Below are 27,650 nucleotides of genomic sequence, written 5' to 3' on the forward strand. Positions count from 1 at the left end.
GGTATAAATGAATAGCACAATCATTCCATTATAAACACCAGAAACAGCTGGACCCAACAGAGTAGATGGCTGAAAGAATGCAAAAGGAGAAATGCAGGGAATGACTTGGTTATCTTTGTCTGTAAGAAGGGTAAATTTTCTAATAATTTCTAATACACCCCCCCTGCTTTTGACCTTTGTAACAAGGCCATTTGCATCACAGATTGATCCTGAAGTGAGAACCCTGAGCTTATGTAACTGCATGAAAGGTGACCTGTTCCTCTGCCGTGACACTCGGGTTGCAACGGGAGCGGGGCACTTGGGCACTGTCTTGGGGAGCATCATGGAAGGCAGAGTTTGTGGGGTGATGGGAGAGAAGGAGGGGGAGAGTGCTGTGTGTTGTGCAGAAGCAGCAGGAAGTTTGGGCCACAGGACATTCCGCCTGCGCCGCTACCCCGCGATCGTTGGGCGTGTCCACAGGGTTCCGGACCTGGCAACGCGTACGCTGAGCTCCCTGACACTTGGAGAGCTCACCTGGGTGGTGTCAGGTTCCCGCTGCAACTCTGCAGCAGGCTGTGCTCCAACAGGGATCACCAGCAGCTGAAAAGACATCTGGACATCTACATTTTCCGCTGCCAGGAAGAAGCAATGAAGCAAGTCGAGCAGTTGTGGGTTTTCTGTCTCCTGCTGGATTTTTTAATTTCATTCGACCCTACAGAGGCAATGTCTGTGACGGCCTCTGTAAATTTGTTCTATTTCAACAGCACCAGCAACAGGACCGTGTTTGAGCGCTGTGAATGTGGCCTGTATGGCTTCAATTCTCCTCGACTCAGTGCCCAGGGGCTTGTGGGCATTCCAACATCTGAGAATCATCAAGCCTGTGACAAAAATACTGAGTTCACTGTCACAAGCGAGCCATGGATAGCACTGATCGAAAGAGGCAATTGCAATTTTACTGAAAAAATTCAGGTGGCAACCAGAAAGGGTGCAACAGCAGCAGTGATCTACAATTCACAGGGCAAAGGCAACCACCCCCTCGTGATGTTGCATCGTGGTGAGTAAAAGAGTGTGAAGAGCTGAAACGTGGCCATTTCTTTCTCTGCTGTTGGGTTCAGGACAGCACAGCTGGGCTGTGAGGAAACAGGGGTGTTTGTGAGTGATGGTTGCTCTCATCCAGAAATTCAATGGGGAAAACAATGTATTATGCAATTTGAGCCTTGACTTGAGTGCTTAGTAAGAAAGACCCTGCTGTTAAGTTCTGAGCTTGGTGCAGTGTAGCCAAAGGGTTGAGTCTCTGAAGTTAGTACTGCTTTTCACTTGTCCAGCTTGGAAATTATTTTAGAGAGTGATGTAGAGAAAGCCTTGGTGTCTGCTTTGAAGATACCAGTTTATTTTTTGAGGTTAGTGGACACAAATGAACCTACAAGTGTCTGCAGCATAGGTATGTGCTTTGCAAGCTAGATCTTGCCTTTTTTTTTCTACATTGTTCTAATTCTGAATAGTGCCTAAGCTCAGGCACAAGCTCTGTTTTCCTATCTTAATTTTGTTTTCAGACGGCTTAAAAACTTGGGATACTTCAGTGCACACCTAGTTTTCCTACTCTGGAGCAAGTCACTTGACCAAGCCCCTTCCATGAAAACACCAGGGCTAAATATCCCTAAAGCTTTGGAGGCATTTGAGGCTGAGCACATTGGCTGCTGTTGATTGCATAAAGCTTGGTTATATTTTCAGGGGGGTGTTAAGTTCTTCGCTGCCCCTACATGGAACAGGTTTCAAAAAAAACCACATCTCTGATTGCTTATAGATTTACTTCTGATTATAGCTAGAGCTGTTACTTTTGAAATAAGTTTTCTACTTAGATGTGGAATGAGAAAATGAGAGGTTTGTTTAGGTTAGGACAAAAAGGTTCGCTTAGTAAGCTTTGTGTATTTAGCAATATTGATCTTGAGCAAATTGCTTCATCTGCTCTTCATTACCTGCTCTGCACGCTGCTATTGCAGTAGCAAAACCAAACCAATCTCCCTGTGCTACTGAGCTTCCAAAACCTGTAGCTGCTGTGCTGGAGGGGGTGGACGCTGGTGGACAGGGTTGATTTTGAAGTGGAGCGGGCTGGTTCCAGAGCCCCATCCCTAGGGAGGCCGCCAAACCTGAGCTGGGTTTGACTGTGTAATGCTCTTAGCACAGGGCAAGGGATGGGAAATGGGCAGTGCAGTGGACAGCAAGTTACTGGTTATCAACCACATGGATTCAGACTTATCCCAAAGCCTGGTGTAAAAACTAAGAATTTCAACTAAGGGTTGAACTCTGTGTTTGCACGAATTAATTTGGGAATTGCATAGGCAGCAGCTGATCTTGTGCCATGCAATCACTGCCCAGGAATATTCCTTTCTCAATGATGGGTTCCCACCCAAAGTCCCAGTCTGCACGTAGTGACATGTGGCTGCATGGGGATGTGTTTGAGCAGCTCCTGGGGCTGGGGGCAATTCCTGCAGAGCAGCTGATAGGAACAGGGCCTCTCAGTCAGAAGAGTGGCTCTGTGGAGAAGAGGAGCTTGAGATGTTGTTCTTTCTCCTATTATTTTCCTTTGTTGCCTCAAATTCCCTGGCAGGGCTCTACAGCCTGTCACGCTCATGGTTGCAGTGACTGCCAGCACTCTGACCTCACTGCCTGATGTGGGACAACCTGGCAAAAACGTGTATGTGCCAGAGCAAGGGACTGGTGCCTGCAAACTGGCTGCCCTAGAAATAACTGCAAGGCCCTGGAGAAACAGGACTTCTAGTTGCGAGCTCCATAGATCAAATAATAATTAACCACACAAACACAACTAGGACATAAATAGAAAAAGGAGTTGTTGGCTGAAGTGACAGGTTTATAGCATCTGTTGAATGACAGGGGCACCAATGGCCGGTGAGCGAACAGTGCTAACTCAGTGCTCCACAAGCCAACTCCCCGGCAGGACTGACACGGCTCGCTGTGGAATGTTCAGCAAACATGAACTCGGCGGTGGGAAGTGGCTGTTTCTCGGCCGGGCACCACATGCTGGTGTCTCTGTGCCTGTGGGGCGTCAGGGGGTCGCCCATTCCAGGGGTCCCCACAGCCCGCCCCCCGTGCTCCGTGCGCTGTGGGCACTGGTGCGGGCTGGGTGAGGAGACTGCTGTGCTGGGAGGTGATGGAGGGGGGGAGCCCCCCTTCCTGAGAGGCGCGCGGGGGGTCAGCCATCACCCCGAGAGGCGATGTCAGCAGGAACCATCACTTGTCAGAGGTGACCCGGCTGGGTGACCCTCCGCGTCCCCCGGGAAAAACGTGTTGGTGACGCACTGCTCCGGGAGGGGATCCGGCGAGGGGGACGCCTGGGTGCGCACCCCCCTCACCACCGTCGGGGCCGCAGCGCTCGGGGCTCTCCGTTCCGGCGGGGGTCTCGGCGGGGCCGGGGGTTCCCTGCGGGGCCGCGGCGGCGGGCGGTGCGGTGCGGGGGGCGGGCCGCGGCGGGGGCGGCCCCGCTCCTCCCCCGGCAGCCGCGGCGGCGGCTTTAGGCGGCGGCGCGGCCGGGCCGGGCCGTGCGGGGATGCCGTCGGGGGCCGCGCTGCTGGCGCTGGCCGCGCTGTTTTGTGCCGTCCCGCCGCCCGGTCCCCGCGGGGCGGCGGCGGCCGCGGCGTGGACAGCCTGGCTGAACGTGTCGTGGGAGAGCGGCGCGGACCGCAACCGGAGCGGGTGGGAGGCGGGCGAGAGCGGCCTGTACGGGCTGGACTCGCCGCTGCAGTCGGCCGAGGGGCTGCTGGTGCTGCCCGACAGCCCCGACGCCTTCAACGCCTGCAACGCGCTCACCAACTTCAGCGGGGCCCCCCCGCCCGGCGGCGGCTCCCCGGGCTGGCTCGCCCTCATCCAGCGCGGCGGCGGCTGCTCCTTCGCCGACAAGATCCGCCTGGCCGCGGAGCGCGGCGCCGCCGCCGCCGTCATCTACAACTACCGCGGCACCGGCAACGAGGTGCTGCCCATGTCCCACCACGGTGAGCGCCGGGGGCGGGCGGGCTTGGGCAGAGAGGGGTCTCCGCGCTGGGAGCGGTGCGGGAACGGGGCACTGCCCGGGCTCGGCCCCCGCCGCACATCCCAGCGCGGCTCCTCAGTAAGAGCCGGGAATGTCCCAGCCTCTCCCGCACCGGGGGAGTTTCTGGCCGGTGCTGTTCCGCGCGCTGTGGCTGCCGTTGGTTTTCCTCTGATTAATGAGTAACCATTCGCGAAAGCTGCGGCGGGAGCTGGGGCTGAGGGCGAGCGGGCTCTCCCCGAGCTCTCGGGCCGGGCCGGGCCCGGGCTGTAGGTGTGCGGGGCTGGCGATGTCTCCACTGGGTTTGGGTTTCTGGCCTGAGCCGATATCCGCCAGCGGTGATGGATGCTGAGGTTTTTAAAGCCTGTTAAGCCTGTGGAGTTGATTTGGGCCGTGAAATAGGCTGGGTTTCCATGCTCAGACACCAATTCTCCCTATGCCTCCACTAACTAGAAATAGATGGAGTGCGAGACTCTTCTGTAGGTGACTTTTCAGCAGTAAAATGCCACTTGCAATGGAAGAAGCTGAATCCCTTTGAAGGTTATTTTCCAGTTCGGAGACGCTGATGACAGAGCCCCTCTTCTCTTGCTGTAGAAAGTCTCCTACTTGCCAGAAGTGTTTTGGATTTTTTCCTGATCTGCCCATCTTTCAAATGAAGAATGAGATTTGACTGTGTTTAGGCTAATGTTACCTGCAGCCCTAGGCTGAAGGCTGTGTAAATGCCTTCTGGTGACAACCTGAGTAGGGTGAATGGCTTTGGTGACTCTGTCCAGCTGTTGGACAGATGTGCACACACCTGCTGGGCATGTTGGAATTCTGTGAAGTGGCACTGCTTTGGAAAGCCGTGTCTTCTGGAGTGAAATAAAACAGTGAAAAAAGAAAATGTGCGTCTTCAAACTTTGAGTGGTGAAAAAAATAATTATATCCTTGCAGCACCCCTCTTAGAAAGGGTGGAGAGGGTTTCTGTCTGTTAGCTATGAAGGCAAGTGTTCTGGTGAGACAAGGAAACAGTAGCTGCCTCTGGATTTTCATTGTGTGCAGTCTTAATGAACTGTAGGACTGTTGGTACTCTGCTTTAAGAATTTAAAACATACAGTCTGGACAGGCCTTTCTGAGGCAGAGCCTTCTTATGTAATCAAATCATCAGCTGACAAATGCTACTGAGATCTGGCTATTGCTGGGCTAGTTCCTCCTGCTGAACTGACGGGAGCATCCCTGCCTGCCTTGAGCCCTGTTCACTGTGTGCCTGCCTAATCCTGCAGCTCTTGGAGGAGCTCCCTTGGCACTGCTGGCTTGGGTAGGTCACTGCTGAACCTGTTCTTGAGAGGAAGGGCTATGTGCTCCTGCCCTCTCCTCCATCCTGCCCGCTGGGAGACTTAAAGCATCTTAACCTTGCCAGGAGCTGCCTCTTGAAATAAGCCATGTGCTCTCTGCAGGGTCTGCTCCAGGAGGAGCTCCCTCCTTTTCCTGTGCTGTCCTTAAGCTTTCTGCTGAGGCATTTGTGTCAGAGTGGCTCTAGCTGTCCTGATTATCCTGTGTGATGGGTTACTGGCTTGAGGGCATGTTGAAACTTCCCAGCTGAACTGCAGACAAATAGGACAGGGACTGCTTGGAGAAGACAGCTTCTGTCAAACCACATATTTAATCTGCGTGACTCCTCCTTGCCATGTCCTAGCACAATTACTGGGCTAAGCTTGTTGCTGCTGTTGCTCGTCCTTGTTTTAGTCCCTCACTTTCTTTCCTGTTCCAGCCTCCCTTCTTCTCTGGGCTTGAGTTCTTCCTCTATCACCACATTTGTCTACGAGTCCCTGTTCTTGCCTCTTCCCACAGCAGTGCTCTTCCTTCTGCTTATGGGGCTTTGGTGACATGCTGTGCTTGGGCCAGTCCTGCCTTCTGCTCCTTCTGGGAGCCAGTGCTCTCTGGCCAAACTTGACAAACATTGCAGGCTTTGAACACAGCCCAGCTGAGGTGAAGCGAACTACAAGTCACCAGCCTCATTGAGTTTGCCAAGTGCAGGATACTGCTTGTGTAATGCTGATGAGGTCAGCTTACAGCACTCAAACTTAGGAGGTGAGAGCTGGTCATACTGCCCTTTGCTGAACTGTGCTTTGGGATGGGTCTCCTGGCCTGTGTTGGTGGCACTGGATGCCCCAACTCTTCTGGAGACAGTGTTGAAGGTGGCCCTGCTCATAAAGAACTGTTTTTGTGCAAGTACAGCTCCCGCCGTGGCTGTAACGGCTGTAGCTGTGCTAACGGTGACTTCACAATCTGAGTTTCCTCATTGGCTTCATTTCTGCTCTAACTGGGGCTATCATATGCCATCAAGTGAAACCAGACAAAACCAAGCACTTCCTCCAAGCTGAGGCAATGGGAAGTAGTGGGGAGATGTCTTTGCTGGGGCAAAAGCCTCGGAGCTTTGACATCTCCTCCTGCCAGCAGTGCTGAGGGTAGGAGCTGTCATCTGCCTGGCAGAGAAGGAAGATCTCCTTCTCTGATAAAATATACGGGGCTTTGATAAAATATATGGCACAACATGCTTTTCTTCACAGAACCTTGGTAGCAACAAAACATGAAGTTAGTAAGAGAACCTTATCTGAAAGTGCTGTGTGTGTTTTTCTGGGGCTGTCAAACTTGGCTTTTGAAGCAACTTTATTGTTTAGACTTAAATGGGCTTGTATTTGAAGCAGAGTTTGTCCTACTCATCCTGCTTACAGAGAATTTTTTCTTATTGTGTTTGGTCTGATGAATTCTTTTTTGCTCGTATCAGTGCTCTGATATAACTTTTTGGTGTGCCAACTTAAACCCAGCAAACAAAAAACCAAACCCCCCCAAAAAAACCCCCAAACACACACACACAAACAACAACAACAAAGAACCCCCCAAAAAACAAAACAAAAAAAACCAAACCCAAAGAAAACCCCAACTAAAAAACAAAAACAACCCAACAAAACAATCCATTGACAATAAAAACAACAGAACACAATAAATAGCCAAATCAGATATGATCAAGTCCTGCCTAATCATCTTTAATGTGTAGAATGCCAGGAATTTCATGGAGTCCAAAGTAATGTTTACTTTGTGCTTTTATAAGCACAAACCTGTATCAATTAGCAAACTTGAGTTTTAATTGTGCGCAGTTTAAGGAGATGGTACCGCTCTGTGGCAGGCTGAGCAAGGTTTCAAAGTACAGTTCTGTGTGCTCATAACTGCACCTCTCTGTAATCTCTATTGACCTTCTGAAAAAGACATTTGATTGGAGAAAACCAGCAACATGTGGGGGAAAAAGTGCAGGGCAAGAGTTGATTTGTTTTAAAGGTGGACCTTGCCTTAAGGTAGAACCAGGCTGTTAGGTGTCTTGGGGGTATGGTAGTACCCATGGAAAGCATTCTTTGCTGTTCATTATGTCCCTGCAGCTGGTGGAGAAGGATTCCTTGCAGGTCAGAAAGCAACTGTGAACATTTTCTTTGGTTTGTTTCTTGTGGTATAACTCTAGACTTGAGAAGCACATAACCTGATCTGAAGAGGGCTTATTCTGGGGGAACGCAGCTAAATAATTCTGGCTAAAGCAGTAACAGCATGTCTCAGGCTAACAAGATCTGGTTCAAGTGTAAACTTGCATCAGTGGGTGAAAGGGGAAGGAAAGGTTAAATATGTAGCACAGCCACTTAACTTGTTCTGCAGGAATTTCACTGAGGTAAAGGCTTATCTCCATATGCTTAGAGAAAACAGTGTATGGCAAAAGTGTCTAATTGTGCTCTGCTCCAACTTCGTATGAGGTGTGATCTTCAGAAACAAGCTAAAACTTCTCCATGGTATTAAAAGGCTGATGTGAGCTGTAAAACTGTTAAAGACTGAGACAATTGTAATCCCAAGGCAGGCTGTGCTGAGACTTTGTAAGCATTCTGTAAACAACAAGAGTACCTCTCCATTGCAGTGAGTGAAGAATTGTGCTGAGGACGCGTCAGGTGAGGAATGAGGATGCAAGGTCTAATTGATGACACTTGCTGTCTCATGTTACCTGGCCATGGCCAGGTGAGACTCTGCAGGTTATTTAGCCCTTCCTACCAGCACTCCTTTTTGAGAAGGACCTTGCATGCATCTGCTGTGCCTCAGTGGTATTTGCAGTCTGTAGTGTCTGGAGTTTGTAGCTCTTTGCATCTGAGAATTAACTCTTCCATTTGTATGTGTTGCAAATTTGTCTTTATGTGCTCAGTTCGGTTCTCCTGGCTGCCTGGTTTAGAGTAAATTAATGTCACAGCTGTAGTGGCAATCAGACAACCAGCCCTGGTACGTGAGTCTGGCTGGTGCCCCTGATCTGCCCACCTGCAGGGTAAGGTGGGGTGTGACTGTGTGACAGTGAGTTGGGGCTGCCCACAGCACCAAGGTCTGTGAGCAAGCAGGAGAGGCACTGAGAAGCTGGATAGACTAACTAGTGCTATTGACAGCTTCTGATCCCTGCCATTGCTCCTAGTGATATAATTTAGGTACCTCTGTGCCATGGAAAACCACAGGAAAAGGCATCACCCTTTAGATAGCCTGAAATAGGTCTGTGAAGTGCCCTTGCTCTTTGAGTTTACTGGGCTGTTGAAATGTGAAAGGATGAATTAAAATCCTAAGTGACAGCTGTGGTAGCAGAGGCTTCATTGTGTGGGACATCATGTCCTTAAAACAATGACAGTGCTTGTTTGCCTCCAGTCCTGAATGTGCTGGTGAGCACACAGTGATCAGCTCAGCACGGTTCCCCACTGTATCCAGTGTGAGCTGTCATCTTTCCACAGACAGATGCCTTCTGGCTTACACTGTGCTGACTTACATCATTTTACCATTAGCTTTCTCAAACTCACTTGTTCCCAGTGAGCACTTAGCTGCCACCAGCATGTGGAGAGCAAGGGATATTTAGCGGTGAGCTCAATCTCATTCAAAGAGGGTGAGCAATGTATTTACTAAATCAAAACTGCTGAAAGCTGTTGAGTAAATTCAGCGAAGAATTTTCATTAGGGAATGTTGCTCTCTGTTTCTTCAGGAGGTATTAGATGCTGTTTGCTAGATTGAAAGGTGATATTTTACTCTTGCAAGTGCCACTGACCAAAGAGCACGTGAAGAGAACCATCCTACAGGTCTCATTAATCTCTGTGCCCTTAATAAGTGTTACTGTTTTGGATGCTGCTTTAAACGATGATTTCATGTTATAAATATTCTAAGACTTAGGGCCTGGGAGCATTTACATAGGTCTTAAAGGCTCAGAAAGGGGAGAGGGAGAGAAGAAAAAGGCTGGTAATTGTTGGATTCACTCGACAAATAATAACACTGTCTAAACTAAATAGAGTGCAGGTTTGTTTCCACCTCCAGTATCCCCTGTGGACCAATGGAAACTCACATTATGTAAAACTACCTTTGGTCTTGATGTGCTCCTTCAGACACTCAGCCTGTTTGGTAAAGTTTCCCTGCACTGCCTAGTGTGGAAATCTTCCTTCTCCACAGTAACGTTGGGTGGCCCATCTGGAGGCCATCCTCTCCGAGGAGTCTCCTTAGATTAACATGTGACGTCTCACCAGGAGTGCTGAGTCCAGTTCTGAGCTCCTCAGTTCAGGACAGACATGGAGGACCTGGACTGAGCCCAGGGAAGGGCTGTGAAGATGATGGGGACTGGAGTATTTCTCCTGTGAGGAAAGCTGAGGGAGCAGGGCCTGTTCAGCCTGGAGAAGACTGAGGGACCTCATCAATAAAATATGTTTTATTATCAACAAAAAATTTGTTAAGGGTGGGTGTTAAGAGGATGGGACCAAAGTCTCTTCAGTGGTGCCCAGAACAAGGGGTAACTGGCACAAACTGAAACACAGAAAGTTCCACCTGAATAGGAGGAAAAACTTTACTGTGAGGGTGACAGCACTGGAACAGGCTGCCCAGAGAGGTTGTGGAGTCTCTTTCACTGGAGATATTCAAAAGTTGTCTGGATGTGATCCTGTGCAACCTGTTCTGGGTGAACCTGCTTTAACGGGGGGTTGGACTAGGTGATTTCCAGAGGTTGTTTCCCACCCCAGCCATTCCAAGATTTTGTGTGAATGTTTACCTCTGTGTGCTGAAATGCTTGTGTGTTGAGGAGGAAGAGATCAGGCATAGTGCCATCTGTCAAGTAAAGCAAGCTGAAAGTAGATTTAATTAAGCCTAGGAGATAGTGTGAGGAAGAAGACAGTTTAATCAAAAAGCTGAGGGCACAAGGGGCTGTTACTTTAAATAACTGCAAAATAGCCTGGAAGTGAGCAGTTCTTTTATCTTGGTGGCAGGTAATGTTTGGAGTGGAGAACAGGCAGAGCAGGAGAAGGAGAAGGGACAAGCCTGTGAACATGTCAGCTTATCCAGGCTTAAGTTGTTCCTGAACTATGAGTTCAGTCACCCTCCCCTCTTGCAAAGGGGAGAGCTTATTGCAGGGCAATAAAGGCGTTTCCTCTGACAGTGTCTGCGATGGAGGATGATTGTGGGGATGGGCACATTCCTGATGAGATTTTGCCTTGTGCGTCTGGATGAGAGCAGTCAGCACCCTTTTTTGTCCACAGTGTACCATGGATGAGAGCAGAGCTGGCCTGCAGGCTCTGGTTTCCTAGTGTCTGAGGCCAGGGAGAGCCCTCGTGTCCCTGGAGTGGTGTAGTGCTGAGACATGACGGCTTCTGTGTGCAGTGCTCGCCTGTCACCTGAGGTGAATTACATCATGTCAGTAATACCAGATCAGTCTGTGTACAATGATAGTTTATTTTCCTTCCTACTGTAACAGATAACATTAAGCTTGTACAGGCCTATTTGAAAACCACCAGAAATCCCAGTACAGTGAGATAAGCAATATTTAAGATGTCTTTTTCTTTTTTTTTTTTTTGTTTGTTTTTTAAACCTGAAGCCGGTATATCAGATACTCCTCTTACATGCCTGAGGAGTCAGGTGTGCTGATCTGGTGGGAAATGGTTGGAGTGTCAACTGACAGCGTCTTTCATGTTAAAGTACAGGAGATGGCTTGATCTCCTAATGCCTTTCTGCTGATGCTGGAGTTGGAGGGGTACCAGGGGAATACCTCTACCTCTTTGACTAAGGCTGAAGACACAGCTAGTGCTGATTTTGTGTGCTGAAAGTACCATATCATGTAGATAAAAGCAGATACAGCCATCAAGTTGAGAGTTTATATTTAATCTCTTGAAAGAGCCTTCAGATATTGATTCTGCTCTGGTTAAGGAGAGCCTGACCTTTCTTTGAGAATTCAAACTCCGAAGTCTGCTTTTTGCCTTTTTTTTTTTTTTTTTTTTTTATGTGAACATTCAAAATCAGAAGTAATTTCTTCCATTCTGCACTTTCTGAGTGAGTGGCTCACCATGGTGGTCAGCTGGGGCTGTTGAAATGGATTGCAGGTTCCACAGGACCAAGGGCTGTGTGGGGGTATTCCTGAGTGAAGTGTTGGGGTGAGCTGCTTTGGTTCTGGGGAGAAACAACACAGCTGTACCACGGCAGAGGCGCAGGCACTCTCTGGACAAAGTGAAAGAAACTTAATTTCACTCCACTTAAAGATGATGCAAAACTTTGGAATTTCAGAAAGGGGGGGAAAAATTACAGAATCAAAAATGTTGGAGTTTGTGTATGGCATGCTAGCTCTTCCTTGTTCTGAAATAACTTGCCTACTTATCTTTTATACCTTCTTTCTTAAAAATGCCCTCAGAATTGTTGCCTTCCTCACATGTTTTCACCAAACGGTGTTGCAGCTTGGTCTACTCCCAAAGAGGAAAAGGTCCCATAACAATATTAACATCCTGTTCATTGTAAATGGTGATAGAGACATTACAGGAGTTTGGCTTTTGCTATCCAAGAAAAGAACAGTCTATGGAATTTGCTCAAAGCTACACTGAGGCCTTTAAGCCAAAATGAAGGGGTCTTTCATGTCTTAATTGAGGCAGAATTTGCTTGGTTTAAACAATGCAGAATGGTTCTAATGCCTGAACAAGCTGAGTCCTTGAGCTGGAGTCCTTGAGTTGTCTTTGGTCAGGGGATTTTTTGGCCCTGAGATCTGAACCTTGCCTTGATGTGCTTTAATGCATGAGCAGATTGTGATTTTATTGCTAAAAGTGACTGCTGTTAAGCATGGATTAGGTTCCATTGCAGTCCGCTGAATATTGTGGGGTGAATGTTCTCCAGGACCCAGAATTTTTCTTGGTTCACGACAGATTTATCTGTAGCACACACAAGATTAGTACTGGATTATAATAATCTCCCTAAATGAATATGAAAAGACAGGTGTTTACTATGCAAAAGTTAATGCTCCCAGCTCTATGCTGCCCTTACACATCGCATTTCTCTCCTGAATTGCCAAACCCCCAACTTCATGTTTACAGGGAGCAGAAGTGTAATGGCAGAACAAGTGAAGTCTTTGCAGGGCAGTGTTTAATATAGGTATTGATATTGGTATAAATAGATGCAAACTCCACTCTGCATTTAAGTCAACCTGATACAGGAAGGTAAAACTTTGATCCCAGTCATGCACTGTCCTTGTGTGCCCAATCTGCTTGTGCCCCAGCTCTTCCCTGCCACAATGCACCATTGAGGTTCTTGTGCTTCATCTGTGCTAGCCCCTTTCCTCCAGATTTTGACCAGCAGGTACCTCCTGCAAAACTCCAAATCTAGAGGCAGGCTGTGTTTCTCTAAAGACTTGAATAACTTTCCCTCTTCAGTTTCACAGGGAATGGGAAAGGAAAGAGGCTGGGAAATGTTTAACTAAACAGGTCTTTCTTCTGTTTAGCAGTGAGCCCATTATTAGCTAAACAGGCAGCAGCTTAATTTCACCTTCTAGTGTCCTTTAAAAACTGTTAGAGAAGCTTTACCTGAACCACAAAAGCTGACAACACCTGGGTGATGAGCTTGGGTTTCTGTGAGGTTTTTGCCATGCACAACTAACTGACTTTTCTTTTGCTTTGCTGCAGTCTGGGGGGTTAGAAAGCTGACAGTTGAGGGCAGCTGCTGTGTTTGAGACGCCTCTGCAGATGTCCCCTCAAATACCTTGTTTCCAGTGTGATGCTTGAGTCTCTGTCCAGGTCCTTGTTTCAAGGCCACTGTAACACGTTTCAGTACTTGTCAAGGTGGGACCCACCCAGCAGCTCAGGGAGTGTTGGGTGGGGATGATCCTTATGCTTTTATTCTAGAAGCACAGCAGTTGTCCTAAACGTGGTGCTGATGGAAATGGCCACTCTTCTGCCCTTGTTGAGCCAGTGTCAAGGCCACCAGCTGGTGCTTGCATGTGCTTATCTAAAGCAGAGCTGAAATTGCAAGAGAAATCTCTGGGGGTGAAAAGAGTCAGGAGGAATTAAAGCTGTCATCTAAAGACATCTTTGTGAACTGATCAGCTTGAGACTTAAATGGAAGATGTTTTTTTCTTTAAGGGTGAAACTCATCCACAGCAGATGGCTTAGTAGCTGGAGTGGTTTTGCAGGCTGATGGTGACGTTTCGTTAACAGGAGTCCCCACACTGCATCTTGTGTTGTGGATAACCACAAGCTATATTTGCTGTGAGACGTGCAGAAGCGAAGGGACATAAGGCAGAACAAACCTTTTTTGATTTTTTTTTTGGGTAGGCTTTTTATTTTCTCATTGTTGTAGCCTGCTCTTTCACACTTTCTTCCATGCTTATGAAAGCATGTCTCAGCATCTGACTTGACCCATGCTTAGTTCTTTGCTTGCTCCTAACACCTGACTCCGGCTCATTTTCTAACTGATGTATAAGCCCTAGTTCATCCTAAAGGACAGTAGTTGCAGCTTGGCTGGGTTTTATTTTTTAAATTACTTTTTCCTCTTTTCTGTGTGATGTCCTTCTCATTAAAGTTTAGTCCTACTAAGGAGGGTTGCTTGCCATGCTGGATCACAGACATGTGAACAAGCTGGAAAACTAATGAGCGCTTTCTCCAATGACAGCCTTTGTGATTTAACACCAGTTCTAGTTTTTTGGTATCTGAAAGTTGGGTAAGGTTTCTTTTAGGAGAGAGACAGACAATTGGTCTCCCCATAAAAGTGTTTGGCTGGGAGGTTAGCTAAAAATAGCACTTCTGTAACAGTCTTTTGTTCCTCCACCATGCAATGTCTATTATGAATGTTGTGCAGGTGATGGTTTAATGCAGCAGGACTCCTGGTCAGCTGGTCTTCAAATCTATTTTTCTTGTATTTAGTTTAGAGAAATACCAGTGATAATTTACTCATCTCCCTTTCTCCCCGTTTTTTTTTGTTTGTTTGTTTGTTTTTTATCTTTACCTCTTAAGAGCCTCTCTGTTATATTGGGACTGTCTGAAGTTCCTGCAAATGGTGTCAAATGTCCTCAAGCCCTTGCATGTCACTAAAAGGAAAGCAGTTTCTTCTGGTCTGTGCTTGGGGACTGGAGTTGGTTGAAATTTCTTCTTACCATAAAACTTTTTGTTCCTTTGACTTGTCATGGTGTTCAACTGAGTGAATAAAACCTGTTGTTAAAATCAGGATGGTGTTTGCCATCTTGCCACCAACTGTTTAAAAGCTGAGCATACCTCCCTCCATATTTGCTTCCCTCTGAATTTGCATTAGAAACTCAGGAAAACATTTATAGTTCACAATCAAATTTCACTCAAATCATTTCTCAATTGCTGCTGAGAATACAGAAGCAAAGGCTGATCTATGGCTTTCACTGCTCAGTGTCTGGGGAAGTACTCAACAGTACTGTCAAATTTAGAAAAAAGGTGTTAAGAAGTGGCAGCGGAACAGGAAGGGAGTCGGATCCATTACAGGAAGCAATTCCCACACAGATACTGCAATCCTCAGTGACCTCAGTCTGTAGAGGATTTATTTTTAACTTAGTGTAGTTCAAAGGCATGTTAAAACATAAATCACCAAAGTGTTGTGTCTAAATAGGACAGTGAGTGTCCTATATTTGAGTGAGGAGTGCTATGGAGATGAGTGAATTCTAAACATACTCTAAATATGCTCTAAATATGCAGCTCACAGGTAACTGGATGTACCTTTCAACTGGCCAAGCATATGGTGATGACACTTGCTCCATCAGCTCATGCTGAATCTACAAATACCAGTTAGAAACTTCCCACAGTCTTTACTGTAGCACTTGAACTGGAACATCTAAGACGCTGATATAACACCTGATAACTGTACATGGATTCCCCTTCTCCTTTGCAGGTGCTGAAAAGATTGTTGCAATTATGATTGGCAACCTGAAAGGCATGGAGATCCTGCGGCGGATTCAGAGCGGCATGAAGGTGACAATGGTCATCGAAGTGGGGAAGAAGCGCAGCCTCTCCATGAATATCTTCACCATCCTCTTCATCTCGGTGTCGTTCTTTGTTGTTGCAGCAGCAACCTTGGGCTGCTATGTCTCTTACTCTGCTCGGAGACTCATTATTGCAAGGGCCCAGTCCAGGGAGCAGGTGAGTCAGTGCCATCACTTTTTTATAGCCCCAGGCCTACGTGGTGTGGATCTTAAGGGCAAAATGCTGGTTAAGCTCCAAAATGACTGAATTTGTTCCACTGGAAGGCATGTGATCTTTAAAGTACTAAGAGATACACCTTTGAGCAGCTTAAAACTTTCCTGAAGAACAGCAAAAAGTAAACTGTCTGGAGAAAACAGTTGACTGTGTTTAGTTAACTCTGTCTCCTACAAATTTTAGGCCCTGAACTGCAGTGCGGCCCTAATGCTGATGTATTGGAGGCTGTGAGAGAGCTAAACTGCTCTTAGCTGACCCTCACCCTTCCCACATAGCACTGCCCATGTGCCTGCTGTAACAAGAAACATGATGGAAGTGTGTCTGCAAAATGGGGCATGACTTTGGCCGCAGGCTGGGAGGCTACTGCCTGTTGAAATCTGCTTTCAGACTGAAAGCTTTCTGAGAATTGCAGTAACAGCCTCAAAGAAAAGTTAAAAAAAAACACTGTTAAAGTGCTCTTTAAACTCATGGAAGGGAGATGCTAATGTTATGTATCCAAGTAACTTTCTTCTGTCCAATAATATGATCAGCTCATAGGACTAAAGCTCATAGCTTTGTCTTCAAAGTTTAATGCTAAACGAAGCTGGCCAGGGAAAACTGGGTGCCCTACACACTCTTTATTAAATCCAGTTGAAATGTTTCCTCCTTTAAAGGTATTTAACAGTGCAGTTGTGGAAGCCCAGCTTTATTCTGAGCTATCAGGCTTTCAAGAAGCTACAGATGCTATAAATGCCTCAGTGGTAGCTGCTACTGGGAAAATCCAGTCTGCTTGCCTAGCACCTTCACAAACTATTTCAGTCTTGGGCTTCATGTGCAGAAAGAATTTACTGTAGATTGAAAAATAACATTGATAAATGACATGCTAGTTCCACATGATTTCAGCTGAACTGAAATCAAGGAGCCTTAGGAAGTGCTTTATAAAAAGTGTAAGAATAGGAGAAAGCTTGTCTGCTGTCAGGGGGTGAAAATGTACTATTCTATCAAAGTGAAACTCATAGACAGTCCAGAATTGTTTTCAATTGTTTTTATGCCCTGGTATCTCAGACTGACCTTACAGATAAGCAAAAAGTAACAAGAAAGTGCTTGTTAGTGAAGGTGAACTACTAAAAGGTGGTGCTACAGTGTAGCAGTGCCCTGCTAGCCAGCTGATTGGATTTTCAGTGTAGACCAAAGTTGGAGACTTTTAGCTGCTTTGGCTCCAGGAAGTACTGCATATTAGTCAAACAATTTACCAACTTCAATTTACCAGCTTCCATGGTACATGGGTAGCTTTCCAGTCATCATTCAGCCCTTTGGAAACTCAGATTGCCTGGATTTCAGTCTGTTAGTTGGTGGAGTAAAAGAGTGTGTTTTGTCTCCTTTCTTGCACAGATGCGGAAGGGTTACATGTTCTTTTGGGAAGTGTCTTTAGGGAACAGTCAAGTGTATTGATAATGAAGTGTTACAGATTCTCCCTCTTTTCAAAGTGCGCTGAAAATCATGTTGTTTCAGCACTTCAGTGTTGCTCTGAATGCATCCCTTTACTGCTCTTCAAAGTCTCTGTCTGCTTTTATGACCTTCCCTGTTGGATTATCTTGCTGTTGTGTGAGGAGTCTTTTAAAGGGTCAGTCAGCCACTGGAACCAAAGAAACACTTTTGAATGATTCTCTGGAGTGGTACAATGAGCTAATAGTGATATGTGATAATGATGTGCTGCAGCTTGTGAAGGGTTTCTTTAAAAATTGAGTGACTATTGAGAAGAGCCAGTCACATTGTCTTCTGGTCTAAGCAAAAAGATAAGTTTAGTAGCACATATGTCCCTACCACAGTTAGTTAAAACAGAGTGGCTCTTTCCTCATGAGCTATCTAGCTAAACTGTTTGCAACCTGCTAGTTCCTTCTTGAATGCATCTTTTCTTCTGGCCTTGAAATTTAAGTCTCCAGCTCTGCAGTCTCTTGCTACATCATGTGGTTAGTGAGCAAAGACAAGTGTGGTAGGATGGCTTGCTACCTTTTTAGTCAGCAGAGTACTGACAAATTCAGTTCCTCAATATAGTAACCTTTCTTAATAATGCAAAATGGCCCATGATATTATCAGTGACCTGGTTTCTAATTTCAGCTCAAATCTTTGCTTCCATTGATTTCATAAAGATTAGATGTTGCAGCTGAGAAATTACCTAACTAATGGCTTTGAAGGAGGTGAGTTGCTCAACTTTCCACAGTTCAAAACTGTGTCCATGGCAGTAGCTACCTGTGGGGAAGAACTTCTTAGCTTACAGGAGAAAAGCAGGAGTTCCTGACTTCCTTAGATCTTTCTTGTCTGTGTTGCCATGACCATGCTCACAGGGTGCCAGGAAGGCACTCTGCCCCCTTATGCAGAAAGGGCTGGAGGTAAAATCAGCAGCGTTGGAGTGGGGAAGGCTGAGGACTAAGTGACTGCAAACCTAATTTTCCCAATTAGGTACCTCACTACTTCAACATACCAGAGCCTGGATAGGAGCTGGGACCTGACCTGTTTTGTAATGTCTTGATTCTTTTTCCTCAACTTAGCTATTTTTTTCTGGAGTTGCTGGGTTGGACTTTCAGACTTCTCACATAATTAACATTTAACATTTGCTTGAAAAACTTGGCTTTGCAAAATGCTTTGCCATTCCAAGCTCAAGTATCCTGGTAGACTATTCAATAAAAATCTTCCTCTTGCTTCCTTTCTCCATCCCTTGGAGGGGTGTTCTGCTGTACTTGCCAAAATCAATGTTAAAGGTGACTTTGCCATTGGTGCATTTAATGAAGAGCAATTAAACTGGTGCCTATGCAAAACTTAAAATATTGTTTTGGTAAATTATTAACAATGCAGCCAGTTGGGTCCTGTCTAATATGCTTGACCTGACACAAGATGTGTAGATGAGATACCAAATGAGGGAGTACATTCCTAGAAAGTTCAGTTTTCATTTAATAACAAGTAGTGGCGACAGTTCTGGCTATGTATGAGAAGTACTAATATTGCTGCATTCTTCCTCTGTTGATGTTACCACATGTTGATTTTTACCACATTTGCTGTTCAGACTTCTAGGGGCCTCAGTAAAAAGCAGTGCATGGCTGCTCTCTCAAACACTAACAAGGGGAACATCATTCCAAAGTTAACCATAAGTGACATACAGAAACATGCATTCATGTCTTCAGCAAAAGCTTCCAAGAAAACTCGTCTACTTCTTGTTCCTACAAAAATCTGCCTGAAAATGGGTTTGCATCCTCTACCTTTGGATTCTATCTATCTCTTCCTTGATAGTTGTTAATAATTATCAGCTGTTAAACTCTCAAAAACCTGCACATGGATGCTCTATCCTAGGTCACCAAAATAATACTGATACACAAATAGCTCATTTTGCACCAAGATTGCTTGACAGTCTCTCAGGTGACCGTATAAATCAAGTTGTTTGCCATTAAGTGCTTCAGCACAGGGAATCTTGTGCAGACTTGAATAGCCAGTCCTTGTGAGTTTATTACATGTCAGCAGCAGCCTTCCACCCACTTGGCCTTTTGTACTTGTGCCACCAGCACTTGGAAAAGATTCATGTGACTGGGCTAAAATGCCTAAGGAGATGGAATGCTGGAAAGCTAACAGTGCAGGGCTCCTGCACAGAGCAGCTGAATTGGAAAGAGGCTTTTTGCTTAGCTGCAAAACTGAAGACTGGTCTGTCCCTGAGGTAAGTGTTGTGCTGGGACAGCAGTTCCAGAGCTGCCTGATACGCCTCCGTGTCCTGAGGCAGTAAGTGCACCGGCAAGGGAGAGGACAGTCCTGTTCTTTGTGTTGGTGGAACAGCCACAACCTGTGACCTTTAAGCAGAGGAGTTGGCTCCTGGGCTAATTCCAGTGCTGCATTCACAGCTGGACACCAACAGTTGCCAGGCAAGCTGTAAATCGGTGGGGACTGCTCGTTGGGGGTGCGTTGGAGGTGAGTGGGCTGATCGGTGCAGAATCTCTCACTGTTCATCAGGACGTGAGTGTGTGGCAGGGAGGTGCCATAAAGTGAGTAAAACTCTTGACTGTTGGACTCAGTGTTCAGTCTTCTGTACCAAGTCAGTTTGAAGGCTTCTGTTTGTTTTGGTTGGGTCTAATCTGATCAAGAAGAAACCCTTGGAATTCCTGTGCTTGTGAAAAGGTTGGGTAAAAGCAAAGCAGATGCTAGTGCCTTGTTGGTGAATCATCTAGTCAATAACCACATCAGTATGTCCTGAAACTCTGTTTCATGGTGTCTTGAAATAGCATGGTCATGCTTACTTGGCTTGTTGTGATAACATCTGGGTTCTAAAACTGTTGCCTGCTTACTGGTAGGCACCCGGGTAAGTATTAGTAACTTAATAGAAAAATGACCGTGTTTAATTAACCAGGACTGCTTTCTGTCACAGCGACGACTACGGGCCAGGGCTAAGAAGGCCATTGAAGAGATGCAGCTGCGCACCTTGAAGGAAGGGGACAAGGTAGGACTGATCCTATGACCTCATGTTTGTTATGGCACAGCCTTTGCACAGAGCCTGGAGAGTGGTCCATAGTACTGGAGCAGGATGCAGAAGTTTCTCTGAACCCATAACTTTTGGTGGCAGAGACAGTTCCTCTTTCAGACCATGTCCTTTTCCAGGCTGCAAGGCTTCCTTATATTCTTATGAGTCAGGTTATTTTGTTAGCTGCTTGCTTGTAGTCTTGCTGAGGTGAGAGGTCCTAATTTTGCTGGCATGGATGCTTAAAGGTAAACTAGTATGTCTAATCAGCTTCCCTGGCTTTTCTGTTTGTAAGTAAAACTGGAGCTAGCAGTTTCTAAACCTCTACAGTACTGCCTCCAGTAATCCAAGCTGAAATTCTAAACCATGGGTTTAAACTTTAAATGCTTCTGTTGAAGTGTCAGCTTGACTGTGAGTAATCCACACAGTGTTTATATAAGATTATATGTGGGAGCATCTTGGATGACTTTAGCTAGACCCCTTTGTCTGCAGTAAATCTGACTGGAGTTCAGAGGAAGCTTTCAAAGTCTGTTAATGCTGTAAATTCATTTCACTGTTTTAGGAGACTGGTCCAGATGGGGATTCCTGTGTTGTGTGCTTTGAACAGTACAAGCCAAATGACGTAATGCGTGTTCTGACTTGCAAGTAAGTTGTCTTCCAAACTGCCCCTTTACCTAAAATCTGTAAGCATGGCTGTTACTTGCTGTTCCTTCTGCTGTGTTAACAAAGCTCATCAAACTTTAATCAAGTTGTTACACAGCAAGCATTCTTGACTCTCTGTCAAAACAATGTTTTGAACAACAGAAACTGTGTAAATATGCTCTTTTAGTGTGCCCCAATGGCCTGTGTTCATAACTTCCCCATGAGTGGACTGACAGGCATCACTTGGCAGACCACAGTGCCCCTCAAGGGCATGCCAGGGCTTTTTGAAGATTATTCCCTTGCTGATATATAAGAATGTTACCACTAAATTGCGGGTAACTGGCAAAACGTTGCCCATTTCTTGTCCCTTAATTTACTGCTTACTAAGGGGGTTGTGCTTCTGCTGAACTTGTTAAACCATACTGGCTTTTGTAGTTTAGAAGGCAGCATTTCTCTTCTTGTATGCATCCTCTGAAATAGAGACCAAAATAGAACTGTAGCAGTTTATTTTTCTAGAATTCTCCCCTGTTGTATCTTACTGCTGTGGAAGCCCAATAGTGTAGCACAAAGACTGGGATTGCTCCTAAGGTGAGGAATTAAGCTCCTTCAGGATTTAAGGAAACTTATTCTGTGGGACTCCCCCTGTACCTGCTGAATGGGACTGCTCTGGCCAAGCTTCTAAAAGCTGTCATGTGAATTGCACAAATTGTGTACTGGAAGAGGTTTCATAACCTTTGGGGAGGGTTACAAAAAGCACTTGGAAAAATTTTGATGTATGAAAAGTTCTGTAGAATAGCAAAATCTGTAGCTGGTGTTGTGTGGTGAGCGGTGCTGTCTGTCAAACATTGTCAAATCTGAGCTGGAGTTCCCTTTGCACCAGGTTACAGTTTTGCAAAGGCTTTCTCTGCTCCCAAGCAGTAGGACCTCTTAAGCTGTTGGGCTGCTAGAATGTTATCAACCAAATTCCTTGATCTAATGCTTAATACTTTAGAAAAAAAAACAAAACTGAATGAGCTTTCAGGCATGGGTGAATGTTTAATCAGTTGTCTTGTCACGTTTATGCTCATGAGTAGTCTTGCTTAGTAATGAACTAAGTGCCATGAGTACAGAAACTTTCAGACAGGCTCCAGATACTTCTGGCTGATAGGAGACCTGACTTCTCATTATTTCCCTATAAACCCTGATAATCTTGATATGAACTTGCAAACAAAGCATGACTTATTGAGGTAAGAGTGGAGTAACTTCTTTAGTTTGCTGCATTATGCTTTGCTCTAAGATTGCTTTCCTTACATTTGTGATGTTTCATTCCTCCCGGGCCCAAATGCAGCTCTAAGAGACACATGCTTAAGATGACTGGATGGACCAGTGATGATCTCTGCCAGTATCAACCATATTAAATTCTCTCTCACATGAGTTATAAACTGATATTTACTGCAAGAACACACTTGATTTTGATGGTTGACCTCAACACTGAGACTTTACTCGTTGAAAGCATTTAACTGTATTTATGAAAGAAGCAAGCAATCAAATGAGTCACACTGGTGGTATCTGAGTCCCTGGGGTGTGGGTGTTTGCCAAGGGCATTCTTGTCCAGAGAGTCAAACTGAAGGCATTTATAGTTGCAGATACACAAAACCAGTGGTAAATCCAAGGACTTAAAATAGTCAGGCATCCAGGAAGTTTCAGATTGTACTCTAAACATTAAGCTGGAAGGAAGTGCTGGTGATGTGGGCTGAATTGGAGAATCCTTGGATCCTACTGGGCCATGGGCTACTGAGCACTGGATGTGGTGATCACTACACTTGTCTCATAATAGAGCTGATTAATATTGAGCAGTGCCTGTCTGCCTTGCTGTTTCTATTCAGGCTGAGGGAACAGGCAGATTACAGGATTTCAAGTCATCCTCCTAAATCTGTGGCCTAATTTAGACCCATTGTGGAAGTGAATGTCTTAATAGAAGTACACATTTGCATCTGTGGTGGCTGAACTATATTTACTTTCTTGAGTGCACAGCCTGCCAAATATCCACTTGGAATACACAGTGATTGCACAGACAAAGCAAATGGGTGGGAGTACAGTTTATCTTGAGGACATTACTCTGTGAGATGATTTGTCTATGTAGTTCTAACAGAAATAAGTGCTATTTAGTCATCTGCATCTGCAGGACAGAGGTTAACCTTAAAGCTGAGGCTGAGACGTCAATAATCGTATTTAGTTAAATTATCAGCTGGGAATGTATTTGAAAATGCATTTGGAAGAACAAAAGCTTTAGATTGGTGTAGCAAAAATGATAATGCTGAACTCTAGCAAGTTATATCAAGATACTGATAAGCACAAACCAGCTACAGGCTGAGAGATCAACTATCCATAACTTTCAACTGAAACGTGAGGCAAAATAAGGTCGTCCACTCTAAAAGGAATAAATTCTCAGTGTTACCAAAGAGTTCTTCACAGGTGACATATAAGCAGTCTTCCTGGTATGAAACCTAACCTGTTGGCTACCTTCTTCCACCAGCCATGTCTTCCACAAGACCTGTATTGACCCCTGGCTTCTGGAACACGGGACGTGTCCACTGTGTAAATGTGACATCCTCAAAGTTTTGGGTGTTGAGGTAAGCCAGCATTCTGTCACAGTGGCAGCTGCCATTGTCAGTATTACACTGATGTAGTAACCACATCTTGAGCTATTTCTTGCTGCCTCTAGAGCACTGGTAGTAAGCCCGGGTGTTGCCATGTCAGTGGCCAGATGCTACGGGACTGCTGTGTCCCTTTCAGGGAAACCTGCAGCTGACCTGGTCTGAGTTGGTATCACCTAAAGCCTTGGGCAGAACGTCAGCCCAAGCTGACTGTCATGCATGGGAGAATCGCTCTTAACTCTTGTGCTTGCAGCTAAGGGTGTTTATCAAAGCTTCCGGCAGACTTCAACAGCTCATACTGTCCCTGAAACCTCTGTTCAGTTCCTCAGTACCCAGAGTCCTTGAAAAGTGAATGTGTTAGCATGGACATCATTCCTGGAGCCACATCATTTCCTAGGATACATCAGGAATTTCTGATGTGTTCTGTGTTCTTTAATTGCTCATTGCTGCAAGTGCCAGGGGAAACTCCTTTTGCCAATGCCTGACACTGCCTGGACCAGCTAAAATGTATGCCAGAATTTGCCTGGGGGAGTCATATCTGCACTGAGTGGAAGGAAGATTCTCTTTCTGTGGTACTGGGCAGTAAATGAGTGAAGAATGCAGAAGCTATGTCTGAACTTCCCCCTCAATTAGGCTATAACTGGTTTTCCCCTATGATGTTGGAGGTTAACAGCAGAACTTTGATGACATTTTATTTTTTTTATCTCTGGGTAAAAGTGCCCTGGACTCAGTCCTTGCAACTACTGGTCTCCTGGAAAGATGCAGCCTCCTATCAAGTTGTAACTTAAACCATTTTCTCTTTTTTTTTCCACAAAGATGGATGTAGAAACACGGTCTGAGTCTGTGCAAGCCTCAGGATCCAGTGGGCAAAGACCTCTATCCACTGTCACTATGGTTAATGAAGATGATAATCTCAGTGAGACAGCGTCATCTGGATATGATTCCGTACAGGGCCCAGAGGAATCTGCTCAGGAAGCACATGCACCATCAGAAAGTATGTCTACTTTTTCTTCTGTCTTGCTGGACTGCACTGCACTTAGTTGCTTAGGCTGTGAATTAGGGGGGTTTGCCATAATAACATCTCACAGGGCTTGATCTTCCCTTTTGTTTTACACTCGATCTGACACTTGATCTTTGTTTTCAAATGAAACACAACCTTAGTGTGAATTAAAAGACGGAGCCTGTGAAAAGAGTAGTTAAAAAATCAGAGGCTTACTGCTTCAAGGGCAAGAGATTTTTCCAAAGATGTCCCTCGTCTCTTTGTGGAGATTTCATTTGGACGAGTGAGTGTTGCTTTGCCACCAGATCTATCTGCTTTAAGTAGTTACTTATTTACAGAAAACTTATGGGGAGTCTGTCCTGCTCTAGTTTAGATGGTGCAGGAGAGAGATGACAGGTGCTTCAACTAAATTTCAGATTTTACCAGGGCTGAGTCATCCTTGAACACTTTCAGAGAATTTGAAATTCAGTTAATTTGAAAAGACTGTCAGCTTTTCTAAATACTTAATCTTTTTGAACAATAGCAAACTAATTGAAAATGTCTTTTATGTGCTTAATTTTGCCAACACATGCTCAGTGTTGCTGGTGGTGTTAAAAATGGAAAGCTTCCAGGTAAACAAACAAAAGTAGCTATCCCCTGGACTGTGGCATGGTGTAGGGAAGAGGAGTAAGGGGCAAGCTTTTGGAGGTGAAAGGGATGCTCTCTTTCCTGGGGGAAGTCTACTTGATAGGAAAATGGCATTTGCTCCCTGCCTCCTGTGTTGATGTGTTATATAGCAAGTGATGTGTGTATGGGAGTGCCCTGTTCAGCACCTCAGTAGAGCAGAGGACACTTGCTATGAGCTAAGCACCAGAAGTTGAAATTGCATCCCTGCAGGCAATTAGAGTGATGCTGGATTAGTTACATGGCTCAGGCTCTCGTGTATCCTCACTTGGAGTGGGAAGGACACACAGGAACATCACCTGAACAAGGTCAATCTGTAGGGAGAAGGCCATCCTCTATGAACCAGTGTGACCCCCACAGTTTATCCTGAACCTGGTCTCTAGGAGTTGGTCCTGATGCCTTCAGCAGCCCTAAAGATACAAGAACTGACAATCTCCTAGTTGGATTTCATAGCCTCATAGGGCCTTCTGTGGCTTGAGCACACAGCCTCTGCTTGCTCAGCACTACTGAGCTGAGCAGGTATCTCTAGAAATGACAGGTGGTGTCAAGAATGGGCTCACAAACTAAGGAGGGGCAGCAGAAGAGTGGTAGTTGAAGTATGGCCTTGGATTTCCAGCTCTGCAGGAGAAGTGCTGGGAAAGGACCACTGCAGTGAGCTTCTGGAAATCAAGTGAGCACAGTTCTCTTTATGGTAGTAAAGCTGGCCTGTGACACTTCTTAACTTGTCTTGACTTGGTTTTGTTCTGGACAGATGACAACACACCTCCTGTAAATGAAGAATCCCAGCCCTCCACTGTGACTGCCCTGTCGCAGGGTGACAACCCAGGTTTTGAGGGAGATGAAACGCCAGCTTCTGAGGGCAGGGTCGTTTGTGAAGTCACGCTCTAAGGACGTGCCCAGCAACACGGTGCAAGCCTTCTGCAAGGAGCTGCCTACTGCCATTCCATATATACCAAAAATTGCAAGACTGCTGCAGAAAATACTGCGTTGGCAATGTTTAGATAAAATAGACTTGTTCAAATCACACTTGTATGGTTTGCCTTTCTTAAAACTGCATTTCCCATGTGAGTTTTAGCACTCTTCAGATAAAGCTGTCTTAAATATAAAGAAAACCAGCAGATTCTAACACTAAAACAAAAGTTCCATCTTCAACAAAGCTTCTCTTCAGTGTTTGAGTTGTTTAAATGAGAAGATTCTTTATGTCGTAGCTGTCTCTACTGGGAATCGTTTTGAGTTGGGTTTTTTTTGTTGTTTATTGTTTTAATTCAAGTGGATTTTCATTGTAAACAAATTAATTTTTGATCTGGTGTAATGCTTATTTACAGCACATGAGGTTTTTTTGAACAACACTGTATTTAATGTTTCAGTGCACTAATTTGATAGGAGAAAAGTGCAAACTAATGCTTGTAAAACTGGATTTCGTCCACAGTGTCTTTTGGTTCTCTAGGAAACCAACTGATTCTCTACCTCTCAACTCCAACCTGCCAACCACACATTCCTAAAGGGGAAGAAAAGAAAGCTGCAAGCTGACAGGCCAAATCTGACTTGCACAGTACCGTAAAGGGAACAACTGCAGGAACTTTTCAAGCCTTGTTAATGTTAAACAGTCTGAAAGATCCTCAAGTGACTTGGGGAGTTATAACCATCTCTAGCACCAGCAACATGCCAGAGTCCTGGCTTTGTGGGAATCTGGGATGACTTCAGAAAGAGTAAACTGAAGATGAAAAGATAGATTCTTCCCAAAGGATCTGCTGTGTTTTGTTCAGAAAATGATGCAGCCTCTGAAAGATGCTGCACTGTTGCTGTGTGTTGTCTTGCTCAAGTGCACAAGCTGCAGGGAGAGCTGACGTCCTGTGAGTGTGACAGAGGGTTGGAGAAGCTGTCTGCCACCTGTGTGGAGTTGGGATGGGGTCAAGGAGGAACACTGGGTGCCTCAATAGTAAGTGACTTGGCCTTGCCCAGCAAAGGTAACTAAGGACGTCTTACAAATGCACTTTATTTTTTACCTCTGTCTCTCTGACTAGTTTCTAATATTAGCAGGACTTTGCCTTAAAGCCTGCAATAAAGAACTTCAGAATCTGGAGGGGAAAAGCAATGCATTTTATTAGTTATAGTACAAATTAAATGGTTGTAAATATTTCATAATTTGTATTGAATTTGAATATGAAAATGTAAATAAAACTCTATTTTTGATGATCCTGACTGACTTGAAATATTACCAACTCTCATATGGAAGCAGATGCTGAATTTTCCCTGTCCCACAACCCTGAAACTCAAAAATCAGCAGTGTTTGCTCAAAGTAACTGGACTAAGGAATGCTAATTATGTGCAGGATGCTACTGTTACATGGATTGAAATTGTGTTGAGAGCTTAAAGCTAGTAGCTGTACTCAGTATAAAAGAAAGCCAAGCAGTTTAGGGTGTGTTTAGTGAGCTGCTTGATATACCTCTGAATTTTTCTTGGAGGCATGTTCAGCACGAGGCAGTCTGCCATGAACTCTTCAGATCAGACAGGCTGCATCTCACTTTTCCTCTGTCAGGTTGCTCAGCATCCCTTCCTTACTCCACAGGCTATGCTTGCTGTGAAGAAAGAGCATTTTAAAAATTACTACACGTCCTTTGTTCTGTGCTGTACTATGAGATGTAGTAAAGGCTTGTCGCTCTCCTGGCCGATTTGGTAGCAATTAAGTCTTGTGTTTCTTTGTAGCTCAGTTCTAAGTCTAGTCTAGAAAACT

General features: G+C 45.4%; 1 protein-coding gene across 2 annotated transcripts; it reads left to right on the forward strand.

The window, feature by feature from the left end:
* Positions 1 to 473: 473 nt before the first annotated feature.
* Positions 474 to 27,118, forward strand: RNF128 (ring finger protein 128). Of its 2 annotated transcripts, none has more exons than XM_032702114.1 (7): positions 474 to 1,033; positions 15,197 to 15,444; positions 19,886 to 19,957; positions 20,538 to 20,620; positions 23,133 to 23,229; positions 24,070 to 24,247; positions 25,668 to 27,118. In XM_032702114.1, exons 1-7 carry the CDS (start codon positions 628 to 630, stop codon positions 25,802 to 25,804), a joined length of 1,221 nt encoding a protein of 406 aa, XP_032558005.1. In that variant the 5' UTR covers positions 474 to 627; the 3' UTR covers positions 25,805 to 27,118. The 2 variants fall into 2 exon arrangements, with proteins under 2 accessions (XP_032558005.1, XP_032558007.1); XM_032702116.1 differs by lacking the exon at positions 474 to 1,033 and adding an exon at positions 3,530 to 3,986.
* Positions 27,119 to 27,650: the final 532 nt, after the last annotated feature.

This window comes from Chiroxiphia lanceolata, chromosome 14 (genome assembly GCF_009829145.1).
Source record: "Chiroxiphia lanceolata isolate bChiLan1 chromosome 14, bChiLan1.pri, whole genome shotgun sequence".
Taxonomy (NCBI): Eukaryota; Metazoa; Chordata; class Aves; order Passeriformes; family Pipridae; genus Chiroxiphia; species Chiroxiphia lanceolata.

Excerpts from the sequence above, each read along its gene's own strand:
- RNF128 (XM_032702116.1), top strand. The coding sequence starts at position 3,545 with ATGCCGTCGGGGGCCGCGCTGCTGGCGCTGGCCGCGCTGTTTTGTGCC. Across the intron at positions 3,987-15,196 it reads GCTGCCCATGTCCCACCACG|GTGCTGAAAAGATTGTTGCA; the intron begins GTGAGCGCCGGG and ends TCTCCTTTGCAG. Across the intron at positions 19,958-20,537 it reads CCTTGAAGGAAGGGGACAAG|GAGACTGGTCCAGATGGGGA; the intron begins GTAGGACTGATC and ends TCACTGTTTTAG.